Below are 13450 nucleotides of genomic sequence, written 5' to 3'. Positions count from 1 at the left end.
TGCGGGGCCCCACACTAGGCAACACCTGTGCCCGCCTCCTGCCTAGTCCCACAGCTGCTCCCACACTTCCCAGCAGCCCTGACGGGGAGCCCCGGAGGCAGGGTTCCTCAAGCAGGTGATGAGGTGAAGAAATGCCACACCACCCACTGCCACCCGGAGGCCATCCGGCTTGGCCGAGGAGGGAGGAGCCGGAGGCCCTGCTCTCAGAGGAAGAGCGGAAGGGGCCTGACCTCAGGCCTGGGATTCTGAGGAGCTGTGGGGAGGCTTCTGGAGGTTTTGAGCTCAAGACACAGACTGACTTCTTTCTCCTCAGTGAGATGGGCAAGGATGGGGACGGAAAGAGAGGAAGTGACCTCGGCCTCGTGGTCTCCCTTAGCAATGCCACATTTCCTGAATGAGACCAGTTGCACCTGGAAACCGACGTGATGGCCACTTCTTCCACGCCTGGCCCTACCCCAGCTGTCCCCCGTGGGCGAGGCAGCGGGGGAGACGGTGCCAGCAGGCCCTGCCTGTTTGCAGATACCCGGAAGGGAGAGTCACCAAGCCAGCCACCTAGGGACCTGGTTTCCAAGCGGGTTAAGGGTGCAGGGAAAGCGTCAGAATCCTTGGCATCTGCTGCTTGTACCTGAGAGGCCTCCAACACCCACCACGTTCTCTCCACGTCCTTTTCTTTCCTGGAATAACACCCGTGGGGGCGGGAGCTTCGGGCCGGCTGGGCCCTGGCCCCTGCGCGGCGGAGTATGGCTTCTGCGTTCGGGGAAGGCATCTCGGTGTAAAATCTCCAACGAGGGGGCTACGCACTGACAACACCCCTTCTCCCTCCCCAGCCAGGAAGGCCAGCGGGCTTCCCGCCACTAAGACGAGACTGTGCAGAACCCACTCCACCACTAGGCACCCGGGAGGTTGATCTCCTTCAAGAGCTCACCTCTGATGCTGCCCCCATCCTCATGTCTGGAGGAAGATCTTTGTTTATTGATCAGTGGGGACCAAACAGAAACAGTCTGGGATCACTAAGGCCCCTCTCCCCGTGACCCTGGCCAGGAAATTCGACTGCAGAGCCCTCCCTACCCCCAAGCCTCCCCCTTCTTCCTCTAGACTAGATAACTGATGCTGGCTTTTCTGCATCTGACTGGCCATGGCTTTTTGGACCGCTGTGGATGTCTTGCTCCTCCTCATCAAAGTGCAGGCAGTGGGCCTCACAGTGTGGTCTTTGGACAGCAGCCCCCCACCACCCAGGAGCCGGTTAGAACCGCACCTCAAGCTCTCCAGCTCCGCCCCAGAGCTACCGCGTCACACACGCTGGGGGGTGGGACCCAGTGATCTGTGTTTTAACAAGCACCCCAGGGGATTCTGATTCCAGGTTTGAGACCCACTGGCATTGTCTTATACCTAAGAGCCCCTGGTAGGAAACTCCCTTGGTTTTCTGATCCACCCATGGAGAACCTGTCCAGGCGCATGCGACATGTGGTGATGGAGAAGGTGCCCAAGGACGCTGGGCTACGTACCTCCCACGTGCCACCCGAGCAGTCACCTGACCCCTGACAGAGGAGGCCAGGGAAGGTGAGGCTTAGAATCTACCACAGGGCTCCTCACAGGCCCTTTTCTTCCAGAAGGTGTAGCAGGAATTCAGATGGCTCTAGGCATTGCCATAGCAACTGTACCTTTTCGAAGCTGTCACGGACTACAGGAGCAGGGCGTAAGCAATGCAGAAGAGGGGGAGACCGCCGGTGGAAAAAGCACGCCTAGCAGAGGAGGGGGCTGTGACAACAGACAGAACCTCATCAAGGCTGGGATTTATGAGCCTGAGGTTTGGTGGGGCCTTGACTTTCTCAAGACCCAGGGCGGGTTTGGGGACTTCTCCAGGGTCTTCGCAGCTACAAATCCACACCAGCCCAGCGAGCCCGTGTCAGTGCTCTCAAAACCTCACCCCCCAGCTGAAATTCAGCTCCTAAATGGTCACAGAACAATTAAAAAGGAAGTGTCCACTATGGGACGACTGCCTGTCTTCCAGGTTAGGGTTGAGGAAGGGGCCCCAGCTTCAAGCTTCTGTGATGGGTCTGCCCGCTAAGGCAGATGCCAAGCAGTCAGCAGGCACTTCAGGGGCCTTAGAAAATGGTAGATATTCTAGTGGGAAAGGAACTCAACTGTCATGAATTTATACAGAAATGGACCACCCAGGGTCACTTCAGTCCCCTGACCACACCCTGGGTGCTGGTAAGGTAGGTGGCCAGGAGTTTGGAGCCTCTCAGGTCTGAAGACCCCGACGCTACTTCTCTACAAAGGCAAGCAGAAGAGTGGGCACCTGCCGGAAGGTGGTCAGCCCCGCGCATCCGGCAGGGCCCAGGTGACACTGCTATTCACACGTGCACCTCCGCTGCCCGAAGCACTTGGCTGTTTTAAAGCCCCCTGGTGCTTTTAATCTGCCTGTCCCTTTCAATCTTTTTGCTCTGGAAGAAGCAGGCAGTTCACGTGAGGACCCGGGAGGCGGGATTCTGCCCTGTCCTCAGAGCCGGGGACACAAGGCCTGAGAAGTCAGGCTTGTGGGGAAGCACCCTCACCTAACAGTGTCATCTGTGAAGCCTTGGCCTAGCCCTTCCACACCGCGTCTCACCGTTGGTCGGCACCGAACGTCCCCCAGAACTTTCCATTTGGTCACTCTCACCCCTGCCCCTGAGTTGGTGGGCGCGTCTCACGCTGATGTTTTCACTGGCGCTGCTGCGGGGGTGTGGGGGAGCGCTCGCCTGGGCCGGGGCGTCTCCTGAGGCTTGGGGTGTGTGTGGGTGTAGGTGTGTGTGTCTGTCTGTCTGTCTTCTTCATACTCGGGGGACCAACCCCCTGGCCCCCCACACCCCTGGAGCGCCCCAGACTGCACCTGCCCCTCCTGCTTCATCGCTGGCCCCTGAGCAGCTGGGCACGGCGCCCCACGCGAGCCTGGCCTCCCTCGGGGAGAAGGGCCCTGCCGCTGCACCCCAACGAGGCTTCCACGTGACGCTCCGTGGGCGGCTGTGGCTCGAGCCCGCGGGCTCCGCACAGACCTCCCCCCGCAGCGGGCAGGGGTCTGCAGAGGCGTGTGCGTTGGGGCCCGTAGGAGAGCCAGCTGTGGGGCCTCTTGCTTCATTCCAGTCGCTGCCCTTTATAAATATTTATAGCAGTTCTTCTCCTAAAAATAACATCCTGGAGCCCAGGGAGGAGAAAAAAATAAATGAAAATCACCGGGAATTGGGATTGATTACCAAGTGCGCCGGAGCCGAACGGACCCGAGAGGGGAGAGGCCGGGCGGCGCGCCCCCTGGCGGTCACGGGTCCGCGCGCCCCGCCGGCCCGCAGGGCTCTGCGGCCCAGGATCCCCTCTCCAGCCGCGGCGGGAGGAGGCCATGGCAGGGGCTGCAGGGCACAGCTGTCCCTGCTCCCGCTTCCCGCCTGGGCTGCCGAGCGGCGGCACCGACCGGGGCGGAAGCCTAAGCAGTGAGAGAGAAAGGAAGGAGGCTATTTTTAGCACTGTGGCCAGGGTGTGAACGTTTGTTGAACTGAGTAGGGCCTGAAGCTGTCTTTGCACGACAGAGGGAAGAAAACCTGTTGGCTTTTAAAGGTCAAAGGTCGGGAGGAAACTTGTGCCCTCACCCTGGGGGACAACGCGCATGCTGGCGAGATGCCAGCAAGAACTCCATCAGGTCACACACACAGGAGAGTCGTGCTGTTTCTTTTCTCTTTTCAATCTCCAGTAAATTCCCTGTTGCAGAGATGAGACCATGCCCGGAAGGGAGTGATGAAGATGCTAGTTCATGCAGGGCTGTGCCAGGAGGGGGGCTCGCCCCTCCCACTTCCCAGGGGCTCGGGCTCCCCTCTGCCTGGCGGGTGGTGACTTCTGGCAGCCCGCAGGCCTGGTCCAGGTGTGCCGTGGAAAGATGGACAGGAATTCGCCTCTGGGGGAGGACCTCGCCTTCCTCATGTTGGTGCCAGCTCGCTCCACGTCCCCCGTGCCTGTGCAGGACAGACGCACTGTGACTCACAGGCACTGCTGAGGGTCTCCGAGCAAAGGCTGCTAACATCTGCAGGGAACAAGACAAACGTGCAACGTTGGCGCTGCTGGAATGCGCACCTTTCAACTTTCAACATGCAAAGGGCTGACAATACTCACATCCCCTTTTAGGGAAAGGGGGCTTCCTTTTTCTGGGGGTACCTCGAGTCTTTGGAGTGCTTGCTTAGGTCACAGGGTCAGGAAGCATTTCCAGGGAAGAAAGAAGGGTGTTCACAGTGCAAGGTTTGGAACGCGGGAGGCTCAGGGGAAGAACTGTGACTGAGAAGGGCGAAGAGGTCGGGGATGTGCCGCAAAGCGCTGCGTAGAGGGAGGGAAAGCCTGAGCCTCAAGGCCTCAGAGGAGCAGAAGGCAAGGGTCCGTGAAACTGCGCCACCTGAGCGTTTATGCTTTTCATTCTCCGCTGCTGCAGAGTTTCTCATAACTCCTGAGAGGTCCAAGGACAGCACTAGGAGCAGAAGCTCCAGCTCCGATGCCAGTTCTGGCTCCAAGCTCCTGGGTAGCGGGCCTTAGCTTCCTTGTGTGCACGAAGTGGGGGCGGGCCTGACGGCTTCCTTGTCCCCCAGGACCTCTGTGCCCCAGGAAGAGGGGCTCTTGCAGGCTCCCCCAGCGCAAGTGAGCTGCGGACTCGCTTGCTGGCAGAGGCAGCCAGGCCTGCTGTCAGGAAGGGCCTTGCCCGCGTGCGCAGTGAGCTCAGGCAAAAGCCTGCCCTGGGGCCACGGCGGCTCCAGGATTCCCAGGGCAGGGAGGGGATTCCTGCAGCTTGGGGCTATCCATCCTTAGCCTGCACGATCCCGGAGTCAGTGGGGGCTCAGAGACAGCAGGCCCCAGAGAGCGAGCAGGACAGAACCCAGGGCCTGGTGCAGCTGGGGGTGGGGGTGTCAGGAAAAGACGGGAGGCTGCTCCAGGGGGAGACGCCTCAGAAGGGCCTGAGAAAGTTCCTTTTCTGGATCATGGGCTGCAGCCCTGGCTTTTCTGCCTGTAAGATTTGTAACCGAGGCCTAACTTTAAACACAGGAGATGGGGGAGGGAGGGAAGAACTCTTATGGCCGCATCAAGGCATCTACCCTGGAAAGAACTCCTCCTGAACGGACGCGCTGTCCCCTTATTCCCATCCATTCCCTTCCTTCCGGGGCGCCTGTGCCAAAGCTGCACTGCCTTGGAACTGGGACCCGTTAAGAGTTAAGGTCCTGAGATGGAAAAACGCAAAAGATTAATTCCTAATGGCAATGGGCATTGGCCTGCGGGGAAATCTGTACTGTTATTAAAATTTTTTAGGAGGTGAAACAGTGCAGCTTGGCCAGGCGTCATGGGAAATGGCTTGGTCAGCTTTATGAATCCTGTGTGACAGAAACACGTGGTGGGTTCCAACTCTGGGTGACAGAACCTCAGGGGTGTGCTTGCTGGCTGTGGTTTGGAACCCCAGAGAGAAATGACATGACAGTGGCGGTGGGAAATCAGGAGCAAGGAGGCAGAGCCGTCCTGGGAGGTGAGCTCTGGCGCCTGCTCCCAGGGCCTGTTCCAGCCAGCAGCGTCTGGTCTGCCGCCTGTATGCAGACACAGGGGACACGAGGGTCTGCCTGCGGCCCAGGCCCAGGGCAGTGCAAGACAGATCCGGCCGGAAAACTGGGGCAAGCAGGAACGCCAGCAGGGCCATGCAAGAGAAGAGGTGCAGCGGGGCTCCTAGAGGAAACCCCAACTTGTATCTCATGTGCTGGGGTGGCTCTGGCTTAGGAAGCATGACCGAGGAAAGGCGGGTGGGGAAGGGGCTCTGGGGGCCGGCAGAGACACTACTCACCTCGCTTCCTCTCTGTCCCGGCTCCTCCGCTAACCTGTGTGCAACAGACACAAACAACACACCGAGGTCACAGCCGGGGTCTCCTCACCCCCCGCCTCTTCTCCTAGGGGTTCCCTGCCCTGGGGGCTCCTGGCCTGGCCTGGTCTCTCCCCTTTGTTCCTCATTGGTCCACTTTTCCCTGACCAGGTATGAAACAGGGGAGTCAGACTACCTACAACCAGCAGCTGCAACTGACATAAAACAGCCTTGGAGACAAGTGGTGCTCAGGAAGAGGAAAAAAATAAGACTAACATGGAAAGGAATCCACCTTAAATCTAGGGAGCAGTTCTATTGGGGGCTCTGCCCATCGGGTTCTGCACATGAACAAGGTGAAAATGATTTAAACTTTGATAAGAGCACAATTTCCCTATTTGCTTGGGATACTAAATCATAGTCGGGCTCACCCTGGAATCCTGAACCACTGCCTGGACCCTCCAAAGCCTGCTCTCTTTTCACCAAGGACCGCTGCTGTCAGTCTACCAGACACGCACCAGCCTGAAGCGTGCCAAGCAGATTTACAGCTCCTGACACTGTGGTGGCAGGCTGTGGGGGAGGTGATTTTGAAGGACACAGGCATATAACATGAGGCTCTGGAGTAGCTGAGATGAATTTAGGGCTCTGGAGTAAGCTGGGGGGAAGGCAGGTTAGCCCATGTTTCATCTACGGAGTCTTGGTTATCCGTACCGACCACGCGAGGGAGCGGATGCAAAGCAGGAAGGGTGCCCAGTGGAGCAGAAGCATTGGTCAGGATGCAGCCGGACAGACAGCTGGGGAGGGCAGGGAGAAGCTCGAGGGAGAGGTGAATGTGGCTGCCAGGTCGGCTCCGTCATGAATCCTTCACAAGTGCCCACCTGGGAGTTCCCTGGTGGCTAGGCAGGTTAAGGATTCAGCATTGTCATTGCTGTGGCTTGGGTCGTGGCTGTGGCTTGGTTTGATCCTTGGCTCGGGGACTTCTCATGTGGCAGACATGGCCAAAAAAAAAAAAAAGTGCCCATTTAGCTCTCATGGTTTTCCCATTGAGCAGACTATGCCTGACGAGGTGCTGACCAAGTGGTGTTTGTATTATGTCAGTATGGTTTCAACTCCAAAGACGCAAATCTTCTTTCTCTCTTTATGGCTGCTAGTTAGTGCACTCTAATGCCTTGGTGACAGTAGTTAATGCTACCTCAGTCTATGATACAATCTGTTTTTTTCAGTCTTTTTGCCTTTTTAGGGCCGTACCTGGGGCACATGGAGGTTCCCAGGCTAGGGGTCTAATCGGAGCTACAGCTTCTGGCCTACACCACAGCCACAGCAACACGGGATCTGAGCCGTTTCTGTGACCTACACCACAGCTCACAGCAATGCCAGATCCTTAACCCACTGAGCGAGGTCAGGGATCGAACCACAACCTCACGGTTCCTAGCTGGATTCGTTAACCACTGAGCTACAACGGGAACTCCCAACAGTACAATCTTAAGCCTAGATCACAGTGGGGAATCAGAAGGTCCATCCATGAAAACACTTGGTTTTATAACTATACTCACATAACAGCTACATGTTAGCTTCAGGGACATATCCTAGGACCTATACAATGTTGAGAGTCATTTTTGAAAAACCCGTACCCATCTCTCACCCCACCTCTTAACACTCTTCCTCTTGGGATGATGCTTAAAAGCCACAGAAATAGAAATTCAAGCATTTGCACAGAAGGATTTCAGAGAGACATACAAAGCAAGAGGGACAGAAAGGGGAGATGGTGACAACACAGGTGCAAAGACAGAGAGCCTCTGAGGCCAGCAGGCACCAGACAAGAGAAACCATACACAGTCCATGTGTGAGACACAGCCTACACCCAGCCTTGAACCAGGACTCGGGGCTGCAGTCGCCGTCAGGGCAGAGTCCTCGGTGTGCTTCGGGGGAGTTGGGGAGCCTGAGGAGAGGCCATGGGAAAAGCTATTGGGGAAGGGAGGGTATAGAGAAGAGGGGCCAAAGAAGCAGCTGTTATGTCTTCAGCCAAGAACATTCCACAGGAATGCCGGGGTCTGGCTGGACTGTGAGTGCGTGCATGCATGTGTTTGCAGCATGTGTTTACATCAGCGTAAATCTATCTCTGTGTCTCCTCTTCTTTTCATCTCTTGCATCACAACCCTCCTGCCTTCTTCCCGGTCCCCTGTCTGCATGGGGAAGTCAGTCTTCTCTCCATTTCTCAGCAGCATTTCTGGATGTGTCAAACACTGCTGCCCTTTGCTGCTGCCCTTTGGACGGCCACGCCAGATACATCATTCTCATCAATTCATCACAGCTATTGTCCACTCTCTTCCAGGCCCTGCTCTGACTCACATGAGGATTTCAGCACCTGGGGTGTGTTTTCCTTCTCCCTGTTTCTCCCCTGGCAACTCCAGCGTCCTTGCTGATAGACTCCAAAGACCTCTCTCTCTTGTCCACGCTAGCCGCTGTGGGCGCCCCCTCTCAGGCGCGCCCCCTTTCCCATCACAGCTTCCTTTCCTGTATCCACTTCTTTCCACCTTCCTAAGGCTTCTTTCAGGCCCCTTGGTCTCCCGGGCTGCTCAGACGAAGCATGGCCACTGGGCCTCGAGACACCTGGGCTGAGACCAGGCTCTGCCTCTGGCTACCTGGGCGAGGTCTTTAACCATCCGGAGCCCTGTCACAGGGCGTGGGGTCACACAGGACGGGTGTGTTAAGTGCAGAGCATCCTGGGGGGACCTGAGAGCTGGGCCAGCCGCCTCTCACACCGCAGCCCTCAGCCTCCTCCCCGACGCGGTGCTCTCCTGCACCCTGCCCCGTCTACGCCCTGACGGCTGGGAATCTACTGACAGCCACTAGTCAGGCACTGTTTTAGGGGACAAAACCTGAGCAAAGAAGACCAAAATCTCTGCCTTGTGGAGCTGCCATTTTGAAGGAATCCAGCAACAGACAGGTTAATGTGTCAAAGATATAATAGCTAACCTGCCAATGTGCACAGAGAAGTGTGTTATGGGTCCAGGGTGGTGTAGAGACATGAAGATTCAGAGCATGAAGTTTGGAGGCAGAACGACCCAGTTCAAATCCAATCTTTCCCTCTTAATAGCTGCTCGATCTAAATTTCCCTGAGTCTATGTCCTCATCGGTAAAATGGGAAGAACATGGTATTACATATCTCACCGGGTTGTTGAGGCCTGAGTGAGATTATCCGTGGAAATCATTTAGCGCAGCTCTTTGAACATAACAAGTTATTAAGAAGGTTTTACACACACTAAAATGAGGAAGGCATTATGTCCTTTGCTAATACCTTTCTCTACTGCTTTGAAATCCTCCGAGAAGCCACAAAACCATTTGGCTATTTTGTCGACAGTAATCTTCTCCTTTTCAGAAACGCTTCTGCACTTACAATCATCCATATACTCAAAGTCTGAGGACTTACTTTTCCTGCCACTTCCTTTTATCTCCTATTTATTTTGCATATCTTAATTTTGCTTTCCTAGCTATACCATAAACGCCTTGAGGCAAGGGGTCCTGTTTGGTGCTTCCTTCGTATCTGTGTCCTGTATCTGACATCCTACGTGTCAGGAAATCAGGACGCTTCTGTTGACCCACTGACACGACCACCTTGACCATCTGTGGGAAAAGTAGGGAGAAGGATCCACGGGGGTCTGAAAGCTCTGGGGAAGGGCGGCAGCAGGAGGGCAGGCAGAAACGAAGGGAGAGGGGGAGTTCGTTCAGGGGCCAGGGCTCTGGCTCCCACTCGGACTAGGGGTCCTGGCGAGCTGCCTTTACCTCTGTCTTTCCCATTCTGCATCTTCTCTTCTTCTTCCTCTGCACCTTCCTCTGCTGTGAAAACAAGTCCAAGGAGGCCAGTGACCCTTCAGCACAGGAGAAGCTCAGGAGGAGGGAGAAGGGAGTAACTTGGGAGGCCGGGATGAAACCCGAGCTGCAGGCTCCCGGCTGCAGGCCTCGGGGCTTAAATTGCCTGCTCTGCCTGCTGTGCGGTCTGGTGCCTCGGCATCACGTCCCCAGGAGCCCTGAGCCCAGAGCAGCCGTGCAGCCTGATGTCACCTGCCCGGCTGCTGGCTCTGTCACTGGCTTCCCTAAGGTGATGACACGCAGTAGGGATACAGCTAGTATCTTGCATTCAGGCTCAAGAAGACAACATAAACGTGCACGGCAGGGAGTCTCTAGATGCACACTGGCTCCCATTAAAAACCACCACCACCACACACTTAGAGGTCTTAGCTGACAACGAACTTCAAATGACTGAACAGTGTCACACTGAAGTGGCTGTGTGGAAAAAAGCGAATGCCATCTAAGGCTGCTTTCCAGGGACCTGCCCAGGGTGGGGGCGGGGACAGACCCCACCCCCCAAGGTGGAGCCATCGGCTGGGCCCCAGGACCTCCCTTGAACCGGGGCCTGGAAACACTTGGCCGCATCCCGGTGGGCACACGGGATGCTCGAGTGAAACCCACGTCACATGAAGACGGGCCAAAGGGACCAAACAGCTGCCTGAGCAGGAGGCCTGGGGGGGAGCCACGTGACATCCATCAGCTACCTGAAGGGCCAACCTGAAGAGGACGGGCCGAACTCACTCTGGGGGTCTGGGGGGTGGAGTGAGGGTCACTTCGTCATGGCAAGTCAGATTTCTGTCTCCAGGATTAGAAAGAACTTCCCAGTGATGGGAGCTGGTCATGAATGAGCTCACTGGAAATATTCAAACAGAGGACTTTTATACTGGGCAGCAAGCTGGATGAAATGACTTCGGAGGTCCTTTGCACATCTAAGAGCCCATTATTTGTGACAAAAATTCAAAAAAGATGAGGAGGGCGAGTAGAAACAGCATGTCCACGCTGCAGAGAATGCATGCGCAGGCAGTGCGGGTGTCTCATCCCATCTCACAGCAGCAGCCTCGACAGTGACAGGGACACTGGGCTGGTGTCAGGCAAGGCTCTTGCCCTCGCTGAGAACCTGGCCGCCTGGCACCTGAATGAAGGGAGTTCACATCTGTCTGACAGGGACACTGGCTGCGACCCTAGTCCACGGCCGCCTATGGACTCTGGGGCTCGGGAAGCGGGGCATCCGAGAGGGGCCCTCGTGGGACGGCAGACCTGACACCTCATCCTGTGCTTCAGCGTCACGTTCAGACCTCAGCTCCAGGACCAGCTCTGCCCCTTCAAGCTGCACACCCTTAGGCCAAGCACCACCTTTCCACAGCAGGATGTGTAAAACGGTCCTTTCTACCGGAGAGATCGCTGGGCACCCTCACACTCACTTTCTCTGAAGCTGTTTGGTCTCTATGTACTTCGCATTTAAGGATGTCTAGTTACTTCTCGAACCAGTGTGACAAGCTCATGAACCACTTATTTTGCACAAACCCTAATAGGTGGCCACGAGGCACGTGTGCTTCATTTTCGAGGCCTGAAATTCCCTAAGAAATTCCCTCCAAAAGTGGGATTTCTGGCGTCTGTGGGGAGCTATTTAAGGGAAGGGACTTTCTAATCACCTATGAGGTCATCTCAAAGGCAGTCACCTCGTGTGTGTGTGTGTGTGTGTGTGTGTGTGTGTGTGTGTGTGGAGGGGCAGTGCTTCTAAAGGGAACTGAGAAATGGTACTGGAGCGGAGACAGCGTTATCATAACAGTCCCTGCACAGGGGAACTGGCATCTTAACTGCCCTGGAAAACCAACCTAGGCCACACACTTACTCTCTTCCAAACCAAAACAGCAGATTTAAGAGTGAAGCCGTGGGCCAGACCTTGGCCTGGGCCCATGACAATACTAAAGGCACATGATTTCTCTTACAAAGGTCTGAGGAAACACCCAAAGCTGGCCTTCCTTAAGCGCATGGACGGATGATTACAACGTATGTGTCTGAATAAGGATATGTGTCTGCAAGGCCCATGGAAAAAACCCTGCTCTATGTCTTTATTTAATAATCTTGGTGAGCCAGTTCAAGGTATTTAAAAGCTCCACATTAGGTGAAAAGCAACAAAAGCGGGCCATCAGTATGAGCGACCCACAGCACTTAGGAAGGGAGCCTGTTTATTTAAAATATGACACGGAAATTGGACCGCTGTAAAAAACATTAGTAAAATATCTGGCAGCTATGAAACTGATGGAATCATGGGGATTCTTGAAGATAACGATGATATGGGAATGGCCTTCTAGTCTTTTCTCTCCTTCCTGGGTTTTATGGATGGGGAAATTTGCCACGAGGTAAGGGTCTCTGGAAAATCACCGAAACAGCTCAGTGATAGAGAGAGAGTCATAGATAAGACTGAACACCAGGAATGAAGGAAGCAACGGACTCAGGTCATGAACTTGGAGTGAAATCAGAGCCTCGCCATGGACAAAAGGAGAGAATAGGGTTTCAAAACCAAATCAAATAGGAGAGAGCAGAAAGGCAGCCGGGAGAAAGTCCAGAAGCTTTTGTGGCTGATTCGGTTCCAGTCATCCAGGAGAGCGCCCGAGGGAGCCAGCCGAGCAGGCCTAAGGAAAGAGCAGCTGTGGAGGAAGCACAGACGGAAGACAGGTTAAGTGAGGCCGGGCCTAACTGCGCCCAAACGGCGCTGCTTTGGAGGCTGAGATGTGTTTGCTCCGCAAGGCGCGCTCTTAGGAGAGACCCAAGTGTGTGATCAGCTCTGGGTGACCCCGGGTGGGAGCCGGGTTCTCGGGGAGAAGACCTCCAGCGCTCCTGGAAGGCAAGAGGACCGTGGGCCGGGGCAGTGAGGAGGGCACGGACGGGGCGGCGGGAAGCCGGGCGGGAGCTCTGGGCGTCACCTGAGTGGAGCTCCTTCACCAGGGATGACATGGTGTTGGTGATGGAGTCGGCAGCCACCAGCAGGTCATTGCGGAGGTTTCTCCTCGTACCTGGGGGGAGTCAGAGCAGACGGCAGTGCCAGGTGGTGGGTGGGGGAGCGAGCTGAGGGCCGGGCCCTGGGACACGGAATGCGTAAGGGGAGGTGGGCGGAGCAGCTCAGCGGGCCCCTGGGCACGGCAGGTGCACAGGCACCCACGCCCATGGCCCTCCTCGCTCTCCTCCGCCAAAGAGCAGGGCCCTGCCAGCTCCGCGCGTCTCAGCCACAGTCAAAAGAGGTGGATTCCAGAACAAACCCTGGGGCAGGACTTCCTCCCCAGAACCATCTCCCGCTCTCGTCTCCACCCCAAGGCGGCCTCCTGAGCGGCCTCGTCTTCCCCCAGCTACAGGCACGGCTGGCTGTTGGCTCCGCGGACCAGGAGCCCTGAGCAAGGGCCTGTCTGCAGTTCCACTCTTCTACCTCCTGCTTGCTCGAAACCTTGCAGGCCGAGCACGTGACTTTGGGAATTCCTCCATCCAGTTCCTCCAGGGGAGGCAAAAAAGACAAGGCATTTCCCACAACTTGGCAAAAAGAGCACAGAAGCCCAAGCAGCCTGTACTTCATTCTCTCTCTCTCTCTCACACACACACACACACACACACACACACAGCCTGCAGCCCTCCCGACGGGCGCCGCCCATGCGATGAGAAAGGGCCGGCGCTTGACTTATTTTTTACGGTAGTGAAAATGCAGTCACTGAAAGCTACGCACACAAAAGAGACGGGAAGCCCTCAGTCCATCCTGTCCATGAT

The 13450-nt window shown here is 56.1% G+C and overlaps 1 protein-coding gene across 17 annotated transcripts in view; it reads right to left on the bottom strand.

Moving 5' to 3' along the window:
- Positions 1–3678: 3678 nt before the first annotated feature.
- Positions 3679–13450, bottom strand: part of DTNB (dystrobrevin beta) — a 247703-nt gene continuing 237931 nt past the window's right edge. For 5 of the 17 annotated variants that reach the window (XM_047782486.1, XM_047782487.1, XM_047782491.1 and 2 more), the window contains 3 exons: positions 12622–12711; positions 9629–9682; positions 3679–3980 (listed from right to left, as the gene is read on the bottom strand). In XM_047782486.1, coding sequence (XP_047638442.1) covers positions 3775–3980; positions 9629–9682; positions 12622–12711 — 350 coding nt within the window. In that variant the 3' untranslated portion in view covers positions 3679–3774. The other 12 variants (XM_047782490.1, XM_047782496.1, XM_047782497.1 and 9 more) reach the window with 8 other exon arrangements.

The sequence above is a fragment of the Phacochoerus africanus genome, chromosome 5, assembly GCF_016906955.1.
Source record: "Phacochoerus africanus isolate WHEZ1 chromosome 5, ROS_Pafr_v1, whole genome shotgun sequence".
Classification (NCBI taxonomy): Eukaryota; Metazoa; Chordata; class Mammalia; order Artiodactyla; family Suidae; genus Phacochoerus; species Phacochoerus africanus.
This window is presented reverse-complemented; position numbering and strand designations above follow the sequence as displayed.